The 14756-nt window shown below is 37.1% G+C and overlaps 1 protein-coding gene across 1 annotated transcript in view; it reads right to left on the bottom strand.

The window, feature by feature from the left end:
- The window catches only part of PREX2 (phosphatidylinositol-3,4,5-trisphosphate dependent Rac exchange factor 2), a 175277-nt gene that overhangs the window by 47399 nt on the left and 113122 nt on the right, over nucleotides 1–14756 (bottom strand). The window contains exons 31-36 of the mRNA XM_069004907.1: nucleotides 13618–13700; nucleotides 13196–13286; nucleotides 11858–11986; nucleotides 6928–6969; nucleotides 4209–4426; nucleotides 1453–1555 (exon numbers count right to left, since the gene is read on the bottom strand). Of these exons, the coding sequence (XP_068861008.1) occupies nucleotides 1453–1555; nucleotides 4209–4426; nucleotides 6928–6969; nucleotides 11858–11986; nucleotides 13196–13286; nucleotides 13618–13700 (666 nt within the window). The remainder of the gene's footprint in view (nucleotides 1–1452; nucleotides 1556–4208; nucleotides 4427–6927; nucleotides 6970–11857; nucleotides 11987–13195; nucleotides 13287–13617; nucleotides 13701–14756) is intronic.

Genomic DNA, 14756 nt, shown 5'->3' with positions numbered 1-14756 from the left:
TGCAGTTAGATAAAACAATCACTGCAGACACACTATTCAGTATTTTTCATTACACACTGTTTCCATAGATAAGTCTCCAAGTTGAAAAGAGTAACAACAAGACACAGTGACTTGCATTAGTATTATTATTACATAGGGGTTTTTACTGTGTGCATAAATCACACTGTACCTAAATGGTAAAGATTCCAAAGGAACATTTTTCACTACTTATGGTAATAAGAAAAAGACTTCTTTTCTCTTATTAATTATACAGAATCATAACTGAAAAAATAATTTGCTATTTCTTGACTACTGTTAAGCATAGTCAGTGACTGTGGTGACAGCATTTAAACCAAAAGAAAATACAGAATTCATTACAATCCTTGAACACATGGACTTTCTGTTTATTAGCACAGACACCTCAGTTGAAAGCTCCTGCAATATGAACAGTTCATGACATAGGTACAGCATTAACTCCCCATTAGGAGGCCCTCCTGTAACTGCATTTCCATGGTGTTACCTAGTGTAGCAGGGCTTCTTTTTAAAACACTCTGAGCAGGGGCCTTACTTGAATCAAACCAAAATAACTACAGCCTTACACAAGCTAAATCCTACCTATCAGCCCTGTGCTACTGAATTCTCCCAAGCACAGGCAGCTTTGTGGAGTAGCTTTGTGTCTTCTGGTTTTGGTTATTGCAGAAGTTGTCTCCCGTGTGGTCTTAATCCAGCAAAGGAATTGTTTCAGAAGGGCTTGATGTGAAGCAGACATGCTTTCCTCCCTTCCCAGGGGACTTATGAGACAGGAAAAAAATGAGGCCTTTTTGCTCACTAAAAAAAGTTCACTTAAGGAAAATATCTACTGGCTGAACACATATTAATAAAGGAATGGCTGAAAATGAGCAAAGGGTATGAACAGCACACTGCAAAGACAGTCCTTTCCTGCTGAGTTGGGCAAGTTTTGGGAGGAAGGGTTCAGGACCCTGACAATCTGCAGCAGCAGGTCTCAGAGCAATCTTCTTGCCCAATTTAAAGCCATCCTCACAGTGTCTGCCATGCCCTTTCAACGAACTCTTCAAAGAGTTATTTATTTTTCACAGGACAAAATGAAATGGGGTTTATGCTTCTCCATCTCATATCGGTTGCATTTCCCTACCAAGACCTTCAAGCTATTTTTACACGTTTCTTCAATAACAGCTGGGTCTTTCAGGGACTTTCCTGATGCAGTCACATACTCCCAATGAAAAGTTCAGCAAAGCAAACAATTTCACCCCCAAGGTTACTGACATTGCCAGATAATGATCCTGCATTGTCACCAGTGATAGCTGTATTTTAGGACATCTAAGAGTATCAGGAGATCTATACATTAACTTAGTCTCCATAATTCCAAATTATGTAAGATTTCCCTGTGGGAGGTGGTGTTCTAGGAATAAAAAATGTTACAAAACCAGTAAAGCCCAGATATTAATTACTCACTTGCAACTAGTGGTTCTGGCTCTGATTGTCTGAAGTAGAAAGTAACTTTTTCCAAGTCAAACAATGCAACCAATGTATCTTCTAGCATAGCTTGCTCATCAGCCTAAAAAAGGCAAAATAAAAAGAAAGGTCATTTCAGCCAGATGTTTTCCCTACCAGAAATAATATAAGAGAGCAGGACATAAAATTAACTACAGAATGTTGCACAACATCCCACTGCTGCAGTGTATAACCTATTTAACTCCTAGATGAGGTAAACATCTTCATTTCTATTGGCACTTTCCCTTTCATTACTAGTTAAAGTTATCAAAATTCATGTTATCACTTCACACAGTAAATTAATAGGTAATTTATAGCTACCATTATTTCTCATGTCTTTTAATCAAATAATTCTGTCATTATTCTGTAAGACACCAGAGCTTAGCACCTTGTTTTGCCACCAGGTCTAGCTTGTAAAGCAACAGAAGGGAAATGTGAAAATTGTATTCTTCTTTTTAGCAATTTTCTTTTAAAAATTCCATAACTTTAGGACTTCACTTATGAGCAACATATAACAATTTATTGTGTCCACTCTAAGCACCAATAATTGAACCAGAAGCTCAGAAAAAGTACAGCTCAGGGTGACTTGCACCTTCAACTACAAAACTCTAGACGCAAATCAAGTACATAGATGTGCCAATATTCTGATTTTCACCTACAGCTCACTTTGTGTGCCCCTGAGCTAAAGAGATAGTTAAAGAGATCCAGGATTTCTCAAGACACTTAAGTGAATCTTTAAAAAGGAAAATAGTAATCTAAAATTATGGTTGAGTTAGATATGCAGAGCAATTACAGCCAAAATCAATAATCACTTAAAGTAATTCTATTCTTTATAAAGCCCTCGCCTGGCACTTTAGATTAGCAAGAGCCAAAAGGAAATCTGAGGAATGTATTTTTCCCCCTCTAAAAACTGAAACAGTAGGATGGCAAAGAATAATAAAGAGCTGCCCATAAATTGACCATAAATTATAGTTTACAGAATGATAGGACAGAACAAAAAAACCCCATGATTTTCCCTGATCTATATGGTGAAATAGCATCCCCCCTTGTACTTATGAAAAAGCAAATCTGCTACAAATATCTTGTCTCGTGGTTCAGTTCATACAGTCTATGGACGGAGTGATTTTGTCAGCAGAATGGTGTGAACACCGTAGAGCAGCGTGGGAAACCCTTGCACAACTCCTCATTCTTTACTGAACTCTGGCCATAATGAGTGTAACTTCCTTCAAATACCCTTGTTTAAAATAACATGGATCATTTGTAAGCCAAATAGTGCCGAGAAGGTATTGAAAAAGCTGCATTTAAATACATTTCCCTTGGTTAAGAACTTTTAGACAGAAAAGACTGAACTTTGTTTTCAGTTGGACAATGCATACTGCTGATATCTGATTATGTGAAAATAGTTACGTAGCACACATTTTCACTACAAAGGAAATCACTACAATCTTGAAAGAAAATATATAATTATTCAGTGCTGTAAAGACAACAGTAGCTTTGTGATAACATGACCACAAAGCACATGGAAAAACACAAGGCAGGCACCAATGGAATTAACTCTTGTACTCTAAGTATTGCACCACCCGGACATGTTGGTGCTACACATTGTCAAAAAGCATTAAGACATGAGTCCAAGCTTCCTGGATAGTGCCTTCTTCATATGCTCCTCGTGTGGATAAAGAGTTCCCCTGTTTCTCTGAGGCCCTGATTTTATCTGTTTGTAAGCTGCACACACTGTCCTGACACGCCCATGCAAACCCATGTACCTCAACTGCCTGTGAGGTAGTTGGTCACACCAGCTTAAGGCAGTGCTCTCCAACAATAGCATAGACTAAGACTGTATGATTGTGATTTAGAAATACATTTCTTTTTATTGGTAAGTTCTTCTGCTTCTGAAGTTTCTTATGTCAACTTGTCAGCAACTTGCTGCTGAGACAGACAAGGAGAGGAAATAACACCTCTGATACTAAGAACATCATCTGTTATTTACATGGAGTTTTATTTTTAGTGAACAACTCCAGAGGTAGAGAAGACTGTCATGGAGCAGGCTATGCAGACTGTTTCACAGTTCCTCTGGTCAGCAGAACCAGTCTAGTGTGAGAAGCATCTTAAATAGCTAAAGAAGCACTTTGGATAACTGAGGATTAAGGGACTACAAAGCCATGTCCCATTTTTAATTGTTTCTTAAGCCATGGCTCTTTGCCAAAGCCTTGCGAAGAAACAGCCGATTTCCAATTACTCTGAAAGGCTACAAGGATTTTCCATATGACAGGATCAAAACAGACCAGCATGTTTATACCTTCAACAACTACAGACCTATAGTTTTTTAGGGGGAAGGGTGATAAAATTAACTAAACCAGGTGTTTTACTTATCTTGTATTGATGCTTATCGCAAAATGAAGCTCTGCTTATCACCTAATACTACATTCAATCCCCAGGAACAGCTACAATAGCAGTGGGGAGTCAAGGGTAAACTCATTATCTGCTAACTCCAAGCAAACAGAATACTTTGTGGAAAACGTATTTCCCAAATCATAACCAAGCATTTCCCAAACCTGTAATTATCTGAATTGCACCTTTTCCAAATAGCAGCTAACTAAGTACCAAGCTAAGCACAAAGGACACAGAAAATCAGATTTACATCTAAGACTGTTTAATCACATCCCTGGTTCAGGGAATCAAAGTGGTTCCGACCAGGCATGACACTTGAGGAGTCTTACCAGGTTTGGAGAGAGCAGGGACTGGAAATGAAGGAGAAGACCCGCACTGGCTATCTGTTCCAACCACCTTCTGCTGGCCTCCAGAGTCTCCATTTCATATTCTTTGTTGTTGTCAAACATCTGATTTAAGGCCACCATTAGCTGCTCTGAAAACGCGCAGACTGTGGCCACCAGGCTCTGACAGAAGACCATGTCTCGCCTCAGTTGTATCTCGCTATCTGTGATGTGCAAAAGCCAAAAGAGAAAAGGCAAAATTAAGCAGGAGATGAGTTAACAGCAAAGAAATTAGGCTGGAATTTTTTTCTTTGTCTAAAAACCCTGTCATTTTAATGTCAAGCAGATTACAAGTTTACAGTCTAATGTTATCCCTAGTTAACAGTACTCCACCAAATCTGGCATTTTCCTCATTAAAATATTATGTTCTAATACTAAAATTACATATTTATACATATTTAAAATCTGGAATTTAAAGTATTTCTTCATAAACAACGTACATTTCTCTCATAGATTTTAATGTACATGCCAGAAATTCTATGTACTTTTGATGTCACAGGACAATGGATGTGAGTCAGATCTCTGTGCTGCAATGTGAGAGCAAGCTGGGCCCACAAAATTTACCTTTCACCAGAAAGCAAGGATAGTCAGAAGCTCTTAACATGAATGCATCATCTGGTCGACTCCACAGCTACCAGCTGGGGAGGGCAGATGAAGACTGCTGGAAAGCACAGTATTGCTCCCAGAACACAATCTATCCAAATAAAATTTATATGAATATGAATCTATAAAATAAGTACAGAGCAGCATCACATATCCAGGAAACAGCAGATATTTATGGTGTCAGGAAAGTCCACAACTGGTCTGTAGGTAGACGGCTATGGAACATTAGCAGCTCATTTAAATTAGGGACTAGCTAACCTGCCAATTTATTCTGAAGGGCACGGGTATTAGATTAGCTAAAGGTCAAAAGAATTAGAAAGGGAAACATATTCTCAAAAAAGAACAAAACTGTGACAATAAATATTCAGTGCTTCTTTCTTCTTCTCTTTTCTAAAGGTCTTCAACTAATTTTATCATTATAAGCTGTTAAAAGCAAACATCAATCACAATGGTACAGGTAGACTTAATCTTTCTCAGAGCAAGAGAAGCAGATCAGGTGATCCAGAGGTCTTTCCAAAGCCTAAAATATTTGTCTTTGCTACTAGATTCCTCTGCCTCTAAGAGGCTTAGGTCTTTTTCCAACTTTTCTATGGAGCTGACAAGAATTCTGATGACTGGATAAGTCAGCAGAAATTATTCGGTACTCACAAAGTTACTACCAAATTTTAAAATGTGCTTTTTTGGACTCCAAATATTTCTCAAAGTAACCTCATTCTGTCTATTTTCCTCTGAGATCTTCTTCAGTCTTCTCCTCAGCTATTGATAATAGTGAACACTCTTTTGCTATCATATCTATTCTATTTGACAGTTTCTCAGAACCTTGGGAATATTTTCCATAAGTGGTCAAATCACTATTATTTATGCACTGTGACTCAATGTGCTTTTTTTTTTTGATTATTCAAATCAACCTCTCTGTCTTTCTCAAGTTGTGCAAATCCAGTACAGACAGAATTTTCGTCTCTAAAAACTACACGCATCTCCAGATTCAAAAATCCCACTGGCTTCTCCATGGTCAAAAACTTTCCAGTGTTACAGCAGTGCTCAGGATTTAAGCCCAACACACATTGTTTCCTCACTTTGCTGAACTTTATCTCTTTCTCTCTAACAGCAGCTGACTTCCTCTGTATTTCCTGCTTCTGAAGCAGCCCTCTTTTGTCTCAAACACATTTCTAAATCTCATTTAATCCTACTTGAACATCAGATACTGAATACAAGAGCACTTTGGGGTCCGTTTACAAAAATATATTTTTATAAAAAATAAACTACAGAATTTACCAACTTACAAAACAACATAAATAGGGAAAACTGCTTTTAAAAAATCAAGTCTAGGATATTTTCTCAACTCATTCCTTATTTTAGGATAACTGAGGAATTACCAAAAACTTTTCTAATATTTTGAATAAATCTGACAAAAGAAAGGTTATACTCCCCTTTATAAAAATGAGCTGCCTACTTGAACATGTACAAACTGTAGGGAAACCTGTGCCATAGATACTATTTCTTAGATACTGATTCACTGACATTTATTTCGCAGACACATGCCCCTATTTCATGTCTTTTAAGCTGTATGCTGTATGGCATGATAGTAGAATACAGAGAAAAATCAGAGTCCTTCCAGAAAGGAGGAATTTAAATATTCTCTAAAAAGAGGTAACGGAAACACATGGGTTAAAATAGCAACATAAATCTGGAAGCAGATGGGAATGAAAAGAAAAACAGCAAATAAGAAAACGCCCAAAGAAGAAAGGCAGCTGAGACACTGTGCAAAAGCTGAGTCTTTAGTACTTATTTCATCTGCCAAGATCTAGAGTAAATGACCAGATAAGGTATTTTGCATTAAAAAAAAAAAAAAAAAAAAAAGTGCAGTGTTTGTTAAAAATATCTGGAATTGTGTTCTTCAGGAATCCTTACTATAAACAGTGGGATGAAGTTGCTGATTATCCGGTTTTACCATATCTGAGATTTTTCTCCTTAATGTAAACACAGTATTTCTGTTCAAAAGCAAAAATGATCTTAAACCATCCACATTCAGTTTTCTCCTTCCCAAAGCAAGCAAAATTACCTGTATATTCTAGAAGTGCCAAGAGTATTCGTGCCTTCACCTCTTAAAGAAAAAAAGAAAATATTTTGAGGTCATGGTTAAAAGTGTTTTCATCAACATAATAATGCATTTGCAGTTTCTCATTTTATACCAGCTTAACTCCAACTTCTTGTAGGCAGTCCTGATTCATACCTACAAAACAATTCAACTCATACCTACAAAACAAGTCTAAACTTCAACTTTAATTGTACATACAACTTGATAAAAATTGATAATAATCAAGAGCACCATCACTGAAAAAGACACATGAAAAGGCAACTACTATCTCAGAGTACCTGTGTACCAGCTGGTCAGAGCAAGAATTCCAGTCTCAAAACTTTGAAAAACAAGACCAGCTTTCATTGATTCCCACACTACCCCAATTCTTTCTTCTCCCTTTCTTGCACTCTTTTGCTCATACCAAAAAATCTCAAATTGTCCTCATTTTAATGTAGGCCAAAGTATTTAGGCAAAACACAACAACTTTACTCCCAGCCTTCAGGGTTTTATTTTGCTTCAAAAATTTATTTTCATTTAACAATCTATGAAGTAAAAAAGTACAAAATTTTTTTAAAAATCTTAATTTACACTGGCAAGCATGTGGGTTTGTATCTCTTTACACTTCCTCCCACCACCTTTTATGTTTTTCTTGGGAAGGGGCTGCTTTCCAAAGGCTGCAGGCAGGCTGAAGGAAGTGCACTTTATGTACCAAAGCACAAATTTAAATGTGTTAACCAGTGCTGCAGGCACTGCAGGTTAAAAATCTCCCATAACCTTAGAGAGTGGCAAACATTTAGCACATCAGTTGTCCTACAGGTACTGCTTGGAGGAACACAACACTACTCCACATGCCTTCACATCTTTCCAAACTTTCTTTCACACCCCCAAGTTTCTCTGCAGTCCTATTCAAAGCCCTGCTCAGTGCCCAAGCAGAGCTGAAATTGGCTATATGAACAATATGATAATTTGATGTGTTTCCCCCTACACTGCTACTGCCACATTGTCTCAAATACAAACACCCAGACATCTTAAATTAATAGTTATTCCTAAAAATTCCTGGTGCCAGGTCTTTGCCTTAGCCTTCTGTCTTTTGAAAAAAAAACCACAACTTAGAGAGATTAGTAACTTGGCATCTTGGAGTCCAAACATAACTTGGTAACTGAAAATACAGTGTAGGGAAATGCAGCTTTTCTCTGAATAACTTAGATACAATGAGGCTATTACTTGCAGCTTGTTTTACATAAGATTTGTTGGATCTCTGAATTTAAAAGAATTTGAGGTATCTATAAGTAATGATTTCCTGCTTATGGGGAAATCACAGGACACTGCAACTCTCTTTTATCACTGCTATAAGTATTTTCTGCTTCAAAATATACCCACAGGCAAAAGACTGTTTTTAGATTATTTGTCTACTTACCTGGGGTTAGATGTGAACCTTGGATGTCAATCACTTGCTTTTCAGCAAATAAAAAATGCTATGGAAGTTCTCACTCCTTGCTACATGTTGTATGAAAAAGAATAATTCCCTAGCAATTTCTCTTAGATTCTGATGCCTTCAGGTTCTTTTATTTTTAAACATTCTTTTGTACTTTATTAAAAAAAACACGTTATTCTGCTATTCTGGTATTTGCCGTGAAAGGCTAGATTTTAGTTTTGTTTTGTTTTTTACATCTGAAAATATTTCAAAAAGACTGAGGTTTTGCACTGCATGGTTTATGATTTAAATTGACATACTTTTTTTATACCTTCAGTAACTGAAAGGCTCCTTCACACGTCACTCCTAATTTAAATTAAAATACATGCACACTTTCTCAATTGCATCGTATGTACTGTTTAAACTTAAAATTACAGTGCTAGAAACACAACTGCAGTTCCTCATGTAGTTACATGACTAGCTGGCTAGAAATCTGGCTTTCTCCACAACATCTCTTCTTTTGATCAAATTCTTACCTGTTTTTCCTTTGGGAAAAAGCAACGACAGAAATGTCTCCTCTTTATTTTGTTAACACCCTTCTGAGTCCCTTCCTTTCCATCCATCTCGTTCATTTTTCTGGTTCCTGCTCCAGTCTTTTCCTCCTGTGCTTTCCGATTCTCACGTTATATATCCCACACAGATTCACAATCACCTACCTACATTATTCTTCCTCTGTTTGGTGGCTGTCCAACTCCTGCCCTGACTACTGCCCTCTCCACCAAAATCAGGTACTTCACCTTCAAAGATCTGCCTGTGCCAGCAACTTATCTTTAGCTTTACTGGGTTAACAGTTTATTAGGCCCAGTCAAGCCAAGAAGTAACTTCATTCTTTTCTTAATTACTTAGCTCCAGATAAATCCTCCCAGAACCTGCATACTACTTCAGAAAACTTCAATTCTAGCAACTAGATTAGCCTTCTAGGGCTGCCTTTTACCATAACAATTGAAATTTTTTCTTTCTCTAATGATCTGATAAGTCAAATGAAATGAGACAAAGCAATCTCTGGCTATATTTCAATTTTACTCTCAAGGAAGGTTTGGTTATGTTTTTTTGGGGGGTTTTTTTGTGTTTCTTTTTAAATCTGTGCAAAGCTTCATGATTTTTTTTAATAGTACTCCCAATTCCAACACTAATAAACAGAAAACTGACAGACCACAGCAATCATCCCCAAGGCATTCTGAGTTTTCCCATTTCTTCATATTTATTAAACAAAATAAATAAAAGTAATCTTAGTATCTAGGACTTAAAACATCTCATCTTTATGAGGCTGCCATGTCTCCTGCTTTAATGCACTAATCAATCTAATCTAACAGATTCTGCAATGCAACAGAACAATGAATAAAAAATTACAATATCCTGTGACACTTTTATAAAAAAAAAAAAAGAGTCAGTTTTCAGTAAGGAGATGAATTTATTGTATTCATCCTTACTTTACCATTGAGCAATAATGTTTAAGTATGTTTATAACAACTGGAGGTTTTAATTACACTTCCCCCCCCCCCCCCCCCCCCCCCCCAGTGAGTGAAGTTGAATTCGTGGTCTCCTTTGACTACTTCCTCTTAGAAGAGAAAAATAAATCTGCATTCCTCAATTACTGAAATATTGCCTTTCACTTAAACCCAGGAAGATTCTTCTAAAACCTGACAACATTTCTCAACTTGTTCCCATAAGCCCAGCTAAACAGTCATATTAGGTGATGTCTTTTGGGTTTTTTCCTAAATCAGGTGAATAAGAGAAGAAACGGGGACATGAGTCTCTGTACCACGTGTTAGGTTTTCAGCCATAAATAGCTCGGCGCAGTACTAGTGGTTCTCCTAGACATCCAGACCAGCTGTGAACACAATGTATGATGGCAAGACAGGAAGGAAGAAACCAAGAAATGAAGATGCAAAGGCAAAATTTAGCTGTTAAAAACATTATTAATTCTGTTTCTTGTTCATCTGATTTCAGTTAAATCCAGCTGCTGGTTGCGTCTCAATACTGAGCTGAGTATAGTAAAAAATAATTTTTATATTACAGAGAGGCAGCAAGTCATTTGGACCTTGATGAACTCTCTCACAAAACTTTGAATAATCTCAGCTCAGTATTGAGAGTACATGACCAACGTTAAAATGGGTTAGGTCTGCTAATTCTATTCATGGGCAAACAAGTTACGTGAAAATGGTCTGGTAAGCTTAGCTTCTGAAAAGGGGTAAGGAAGGACTGTTCAAGACATATTTCCATTCCTCCTCAACTCTGAAAGAAACACTGATTAATACTTGAAACTGATTTGGTTTAGGCTGAAGAAGGACCTGTAGAAAAAAAAGGATTCAAAACTATTTATTGATTTTTCACTCAGTGACAGCCACTGTTAAACTAAAATAAGTATTCTTAGTATTGGAGAGTCAACCCACCCTGTTTGACTCCAAGGAGGAGATATTTATGTTGTTGTTTTTATAATTTTCTAACCCAGGGTCTGAAAATATGATGTATCTCAATTCAGAAAGGGAGGAGTTTGTTTGCTTTGGCTGTCTGGTTTTTGGAAGTTCATCATAATAAAACTTATCACATAGTTCTTTCCCACTGATCTGATATTTAACAGTTTCTTTAAGGGACATTGTGGAAATTAGCCCACAAACAGAAGAAGCTAAACACACACACATGAATCATTTAAAGCTAGACCTAAGTTTTTGTTCCCACGTAGGCTCCTAGTACAAGCATCTTTTTAGAAATAATCTCACTCATTATTTCTGTTTCTTTATCAAGCAGCACAGGAAATAAAGCAGAAATTACAGGCAAGATACTCTGAAGGGGAAAGGCCAGTGAACTTTCTTATGAAGAAGGGGAGAAAGCACAAAACCTCAGCTCACATTGTCACTTGGTGGTGAAGAGGAGCAGAGTACTTGGTAACTTCTATACAGTGGTGGAAGGGAGGCAGAGGAGGAGGAGTGACAGCATCAGCTGGGATGGATTAAGTGAAAACCATGGCTTTATAGCAGAAGGAGGCATAATGACTCCAGAAAAGCACAGAGAAGACCAAGATACAGAACAAAAGCTGCAGAGTCTTCATCTTTCCAGTTAAGACAGTGAAAAAAAAATAGTTTCATTTCAATAAAAGCCTCATTTTGGTGTATCAGTCCCATGAACTTCTGTGACAAATCAGTCAAGCCCACTGGACTTCAGTAGCAACTGAAATAACCTACCACATACAACACATGGTTCCTTTGTTTTCAGTTGTCAGAAGACTATTTTCTCTTCAGCATCTAAAGCCAATAGGGTAAGCACAAGACAGCTGAGATAAACTCCACTAACCTTGTTACTAAGAGTACAAAAAAGTCCTGTAGACTACACTGTCTTCCACAAATCTTGCCTAGAGGTAGCAGGAAGCAGCTGTATCTCTCCCCTTCCCTCTGTATCATTAATGAAGTGCTTATTTATGAACATGTTGTTCTTACTAACCTTCAACAAATTTTCTGATACTCTGGGCAAGGCTCCGAACACTGCTGGGGAGGTTCCAAGGGTCTTGCTTGATGTGGAGTCGTAGCCTCTTTGGACAGTTGAGCTTTGGTTCCATCTCTTGCTGAAACTCTAAGCAAGGACAAAAATAGTATTTTTTTGCTTAAGCCTCCTAAGAAAGCCACAGTAAGACACTGTTTTTTCCTAAATGTTTTCACTGCTCAAGGAGCTGGCAGCTTAACTCTAGTTAAAGCTACAGTGACAGGTCTAACAGTCATAAGCTCCCTACTTAAGTCTAAGGAGAGCATGAGTGTGAGAGTGTGAGGAGGGAAACATGATTCTTTCTGAACCAGGTACATAACACAGAAGGTGCATGGTAAGTGGGACCCTGGAACTTTTACAGGCAAAATTGTTTCAATCATAAAATTAAATTTAATCCGAAATTACTCACTCAAAACAAAACAAAACAACCCAAAACAAACAAAAAAAATCCACAAAAAAAGGAAGGGAAATAAAAGACAAAAAAAAAAAAAAAAAAAAAAAAGAAAAGAGCTCTTTCATGCAAATTCATTTAGCTTGTAGTAATTCAGGCTTCGTAAAACCTCTTAATTGGGATAAAAACCACCCTCTGGCCACCTAAAATCTGTATTCTTTGCCAAAAGGCATGTGTAGGATTAATATATCTTGCCATTGTTATTAATAAAACATTCTGTTTCCCATTTAACTTTTTTCTTTTTTTAAACTCAGTCCTTTCTATTTTTCATCACTTATGACTATCACCAGATGCCTATTTATACCCTTAGACTTAAGCCAACATACAAGTGATAGTAGAGTGTCCGAATTTACATACAGGATATTTGTTTTTAAGCAATCATAATACTTACATAATTATATATTTGGCACAAATATTGCTGTGACTATAAGTCACAAATTATAAATCAACTTGAAACATTATGTAACTACAAAAATAATAAACATCTGGTATTAGTCATAAAATAGATCAGGAATGGCTTCAGTAGTTGTTACAAAATGTATTAAAACCACCTGAAATATAAAAAACCTGCTTCTTGCTTCAAAAACCTCAGCAATACAATAGTCAGTTCAGAGTTTTCAATTTAGTTGACTTCGAAATTTTTTCCTACATTATGCAATAAAATGCAAGAAGCCAGTTTTCAACTAAGAATTAAGATCTATTTAACATGAACTTCAACAATCAGTTATTGCAGAATATACCCAGATTAAGCAAAATCAGTTCTTTAACACCAGCTCAAGGAGTGGACAGCCATTTCCATGTACCCTTGAGGCTGCCTTTCCATCCTCATAGCTAGAATTAAATGCTACCTTGGAGGCCTCGTCCCGGTGTGAAGTATTTCGTCTGCTCAAAGGCCCTCATCACAGCTGGTCCTTTCAAAAGACTGACGATTGAATCGACCTGTTGGGATCAAGGTTCTGTGAGAAAGATGTTTTTTACAACAACAATTAGAAATTCTTTCGGTAAGAAATGTGGGCTACTGACAAGGGACTTTGGATTCTTTCTTACCTAATGGCTCTAGTTAAAGTAACAAACTAGAGAACTTTGGACTAAACTTAAGGACCTGTTTAATTTGCAGTTTTGGATTATTTACAGAAAACTGAGGGAAAATGAGTAAATACATGCCATCCCAGTAAACAGTGGGAAGCAAAATTAAAAAGAAGTATTTTATAAAGACATCTTAGGTCAAACACAGACATCGGTATCAAAGCCAAGAAAAATAATCTCATACTTGACCAAAAAGATGCTCCAAGCAGCTATGGAGCTTGTCCTGTTTATCATGGGAGATTCGAACACTTATGGGAAGCTCATCACCTGAAAAATATTTTAAAATTACAAACTGTTTAGAAGCTTCAGCATGTTTTCCAAAACCTTTGCATCTTAGTTAATCTGCTTTGCACACAGACTGATGCTTACATTGTCAGGACTATAGTAACTGCTCTCCCTACATATTTTGCATTTATTACTCACTTGAAAATACAGAAATAGCTCTTAAAGAAAGGACCATATTCAAAACCCAACTGGTCATGGTTCTGGAAGACCTACTTTAGGTGAGCCTGCTTGAGGAGGGGACTTCAAACCTCAACCACTCCGTGACCAGAACACACGATTCTTCTTTTCTGGAGAACATACTATACTCCAGACTAAATGGTTAAGTAGTGTAAACCCAATGCAGCAGACCACAAAGTCACCAAAATGCATTCACTGTAAAGTTTTTATAAGGACCATACAGATAAATCACAGTCTTAACGTTCTTACTAACTACACAGTTCTGAGATTTTAGTAATTCAGCAAAAATACAGCATCCAAATCCTGTATTTGATAAGAAGCTTTCAGTAGCACATACGACATCATTTCCTAGGAAAAGTGCAAAGGAGGAGGACTCTCTTAGGTCACTGCCCAGACACTTGCTCTCTCAGACAACACCAAGAACTTTCAAGAATATTGAAATACTGAGCTTAGAAATGGTACTCCTCCTTGAGGCTGAAGTGACAGACAAGCAGTAGCCACTTGATAATTTATAATCCAAATTTATTAAAGGTTAATCTAGACTCATTTTTCTTATGTCAGTGAAACACTTTAACAGCACTTTTCTTTCCTCCATTTTTTTTAGCTCCTTTAGATGTCCTTACAACCATTATACCTCTTCCCAGGATTTTAACTGCCACAGAGCACAGTGCCCAAGAGCCCTGAACTGGAGCTAGCCAGGTTAACTTTGAAACCAGGTGAAAATTAAGTCACCAGAGAGTGTGAGTTTCACTGAGCAGCAATATTTGTCATCTAAAGCACTGTATCTGTGCTTGGCTAGCAAAGACATGCTCTTTAGCACCTCAGCTAGTACTTCAGCTTGACGCTGCACAAGAGTATATC

This window comes from Aphelocoma coerulescens, chromosome 2 (genome assembly GCF_041296385.1).
Source record: "Aphelocoma coerulescens isolate FSJ_1873_10779 chromosome 2, UR_Acoe_1.0, whole genome shotgun sequence".
Taxonomy (NCBI): domain Eukaryota; kingdom Metazoa; phylum Chordata; class Aves; order Passeriformes; family Corvidae; genus Aphelocoma; species Aphelocoma coerulescens.
The sequence above is the reverse complement of the archived record's forward strand: the minus strand, read 5'-3'. Positions and strand labels throughout refer to the sequence as shown.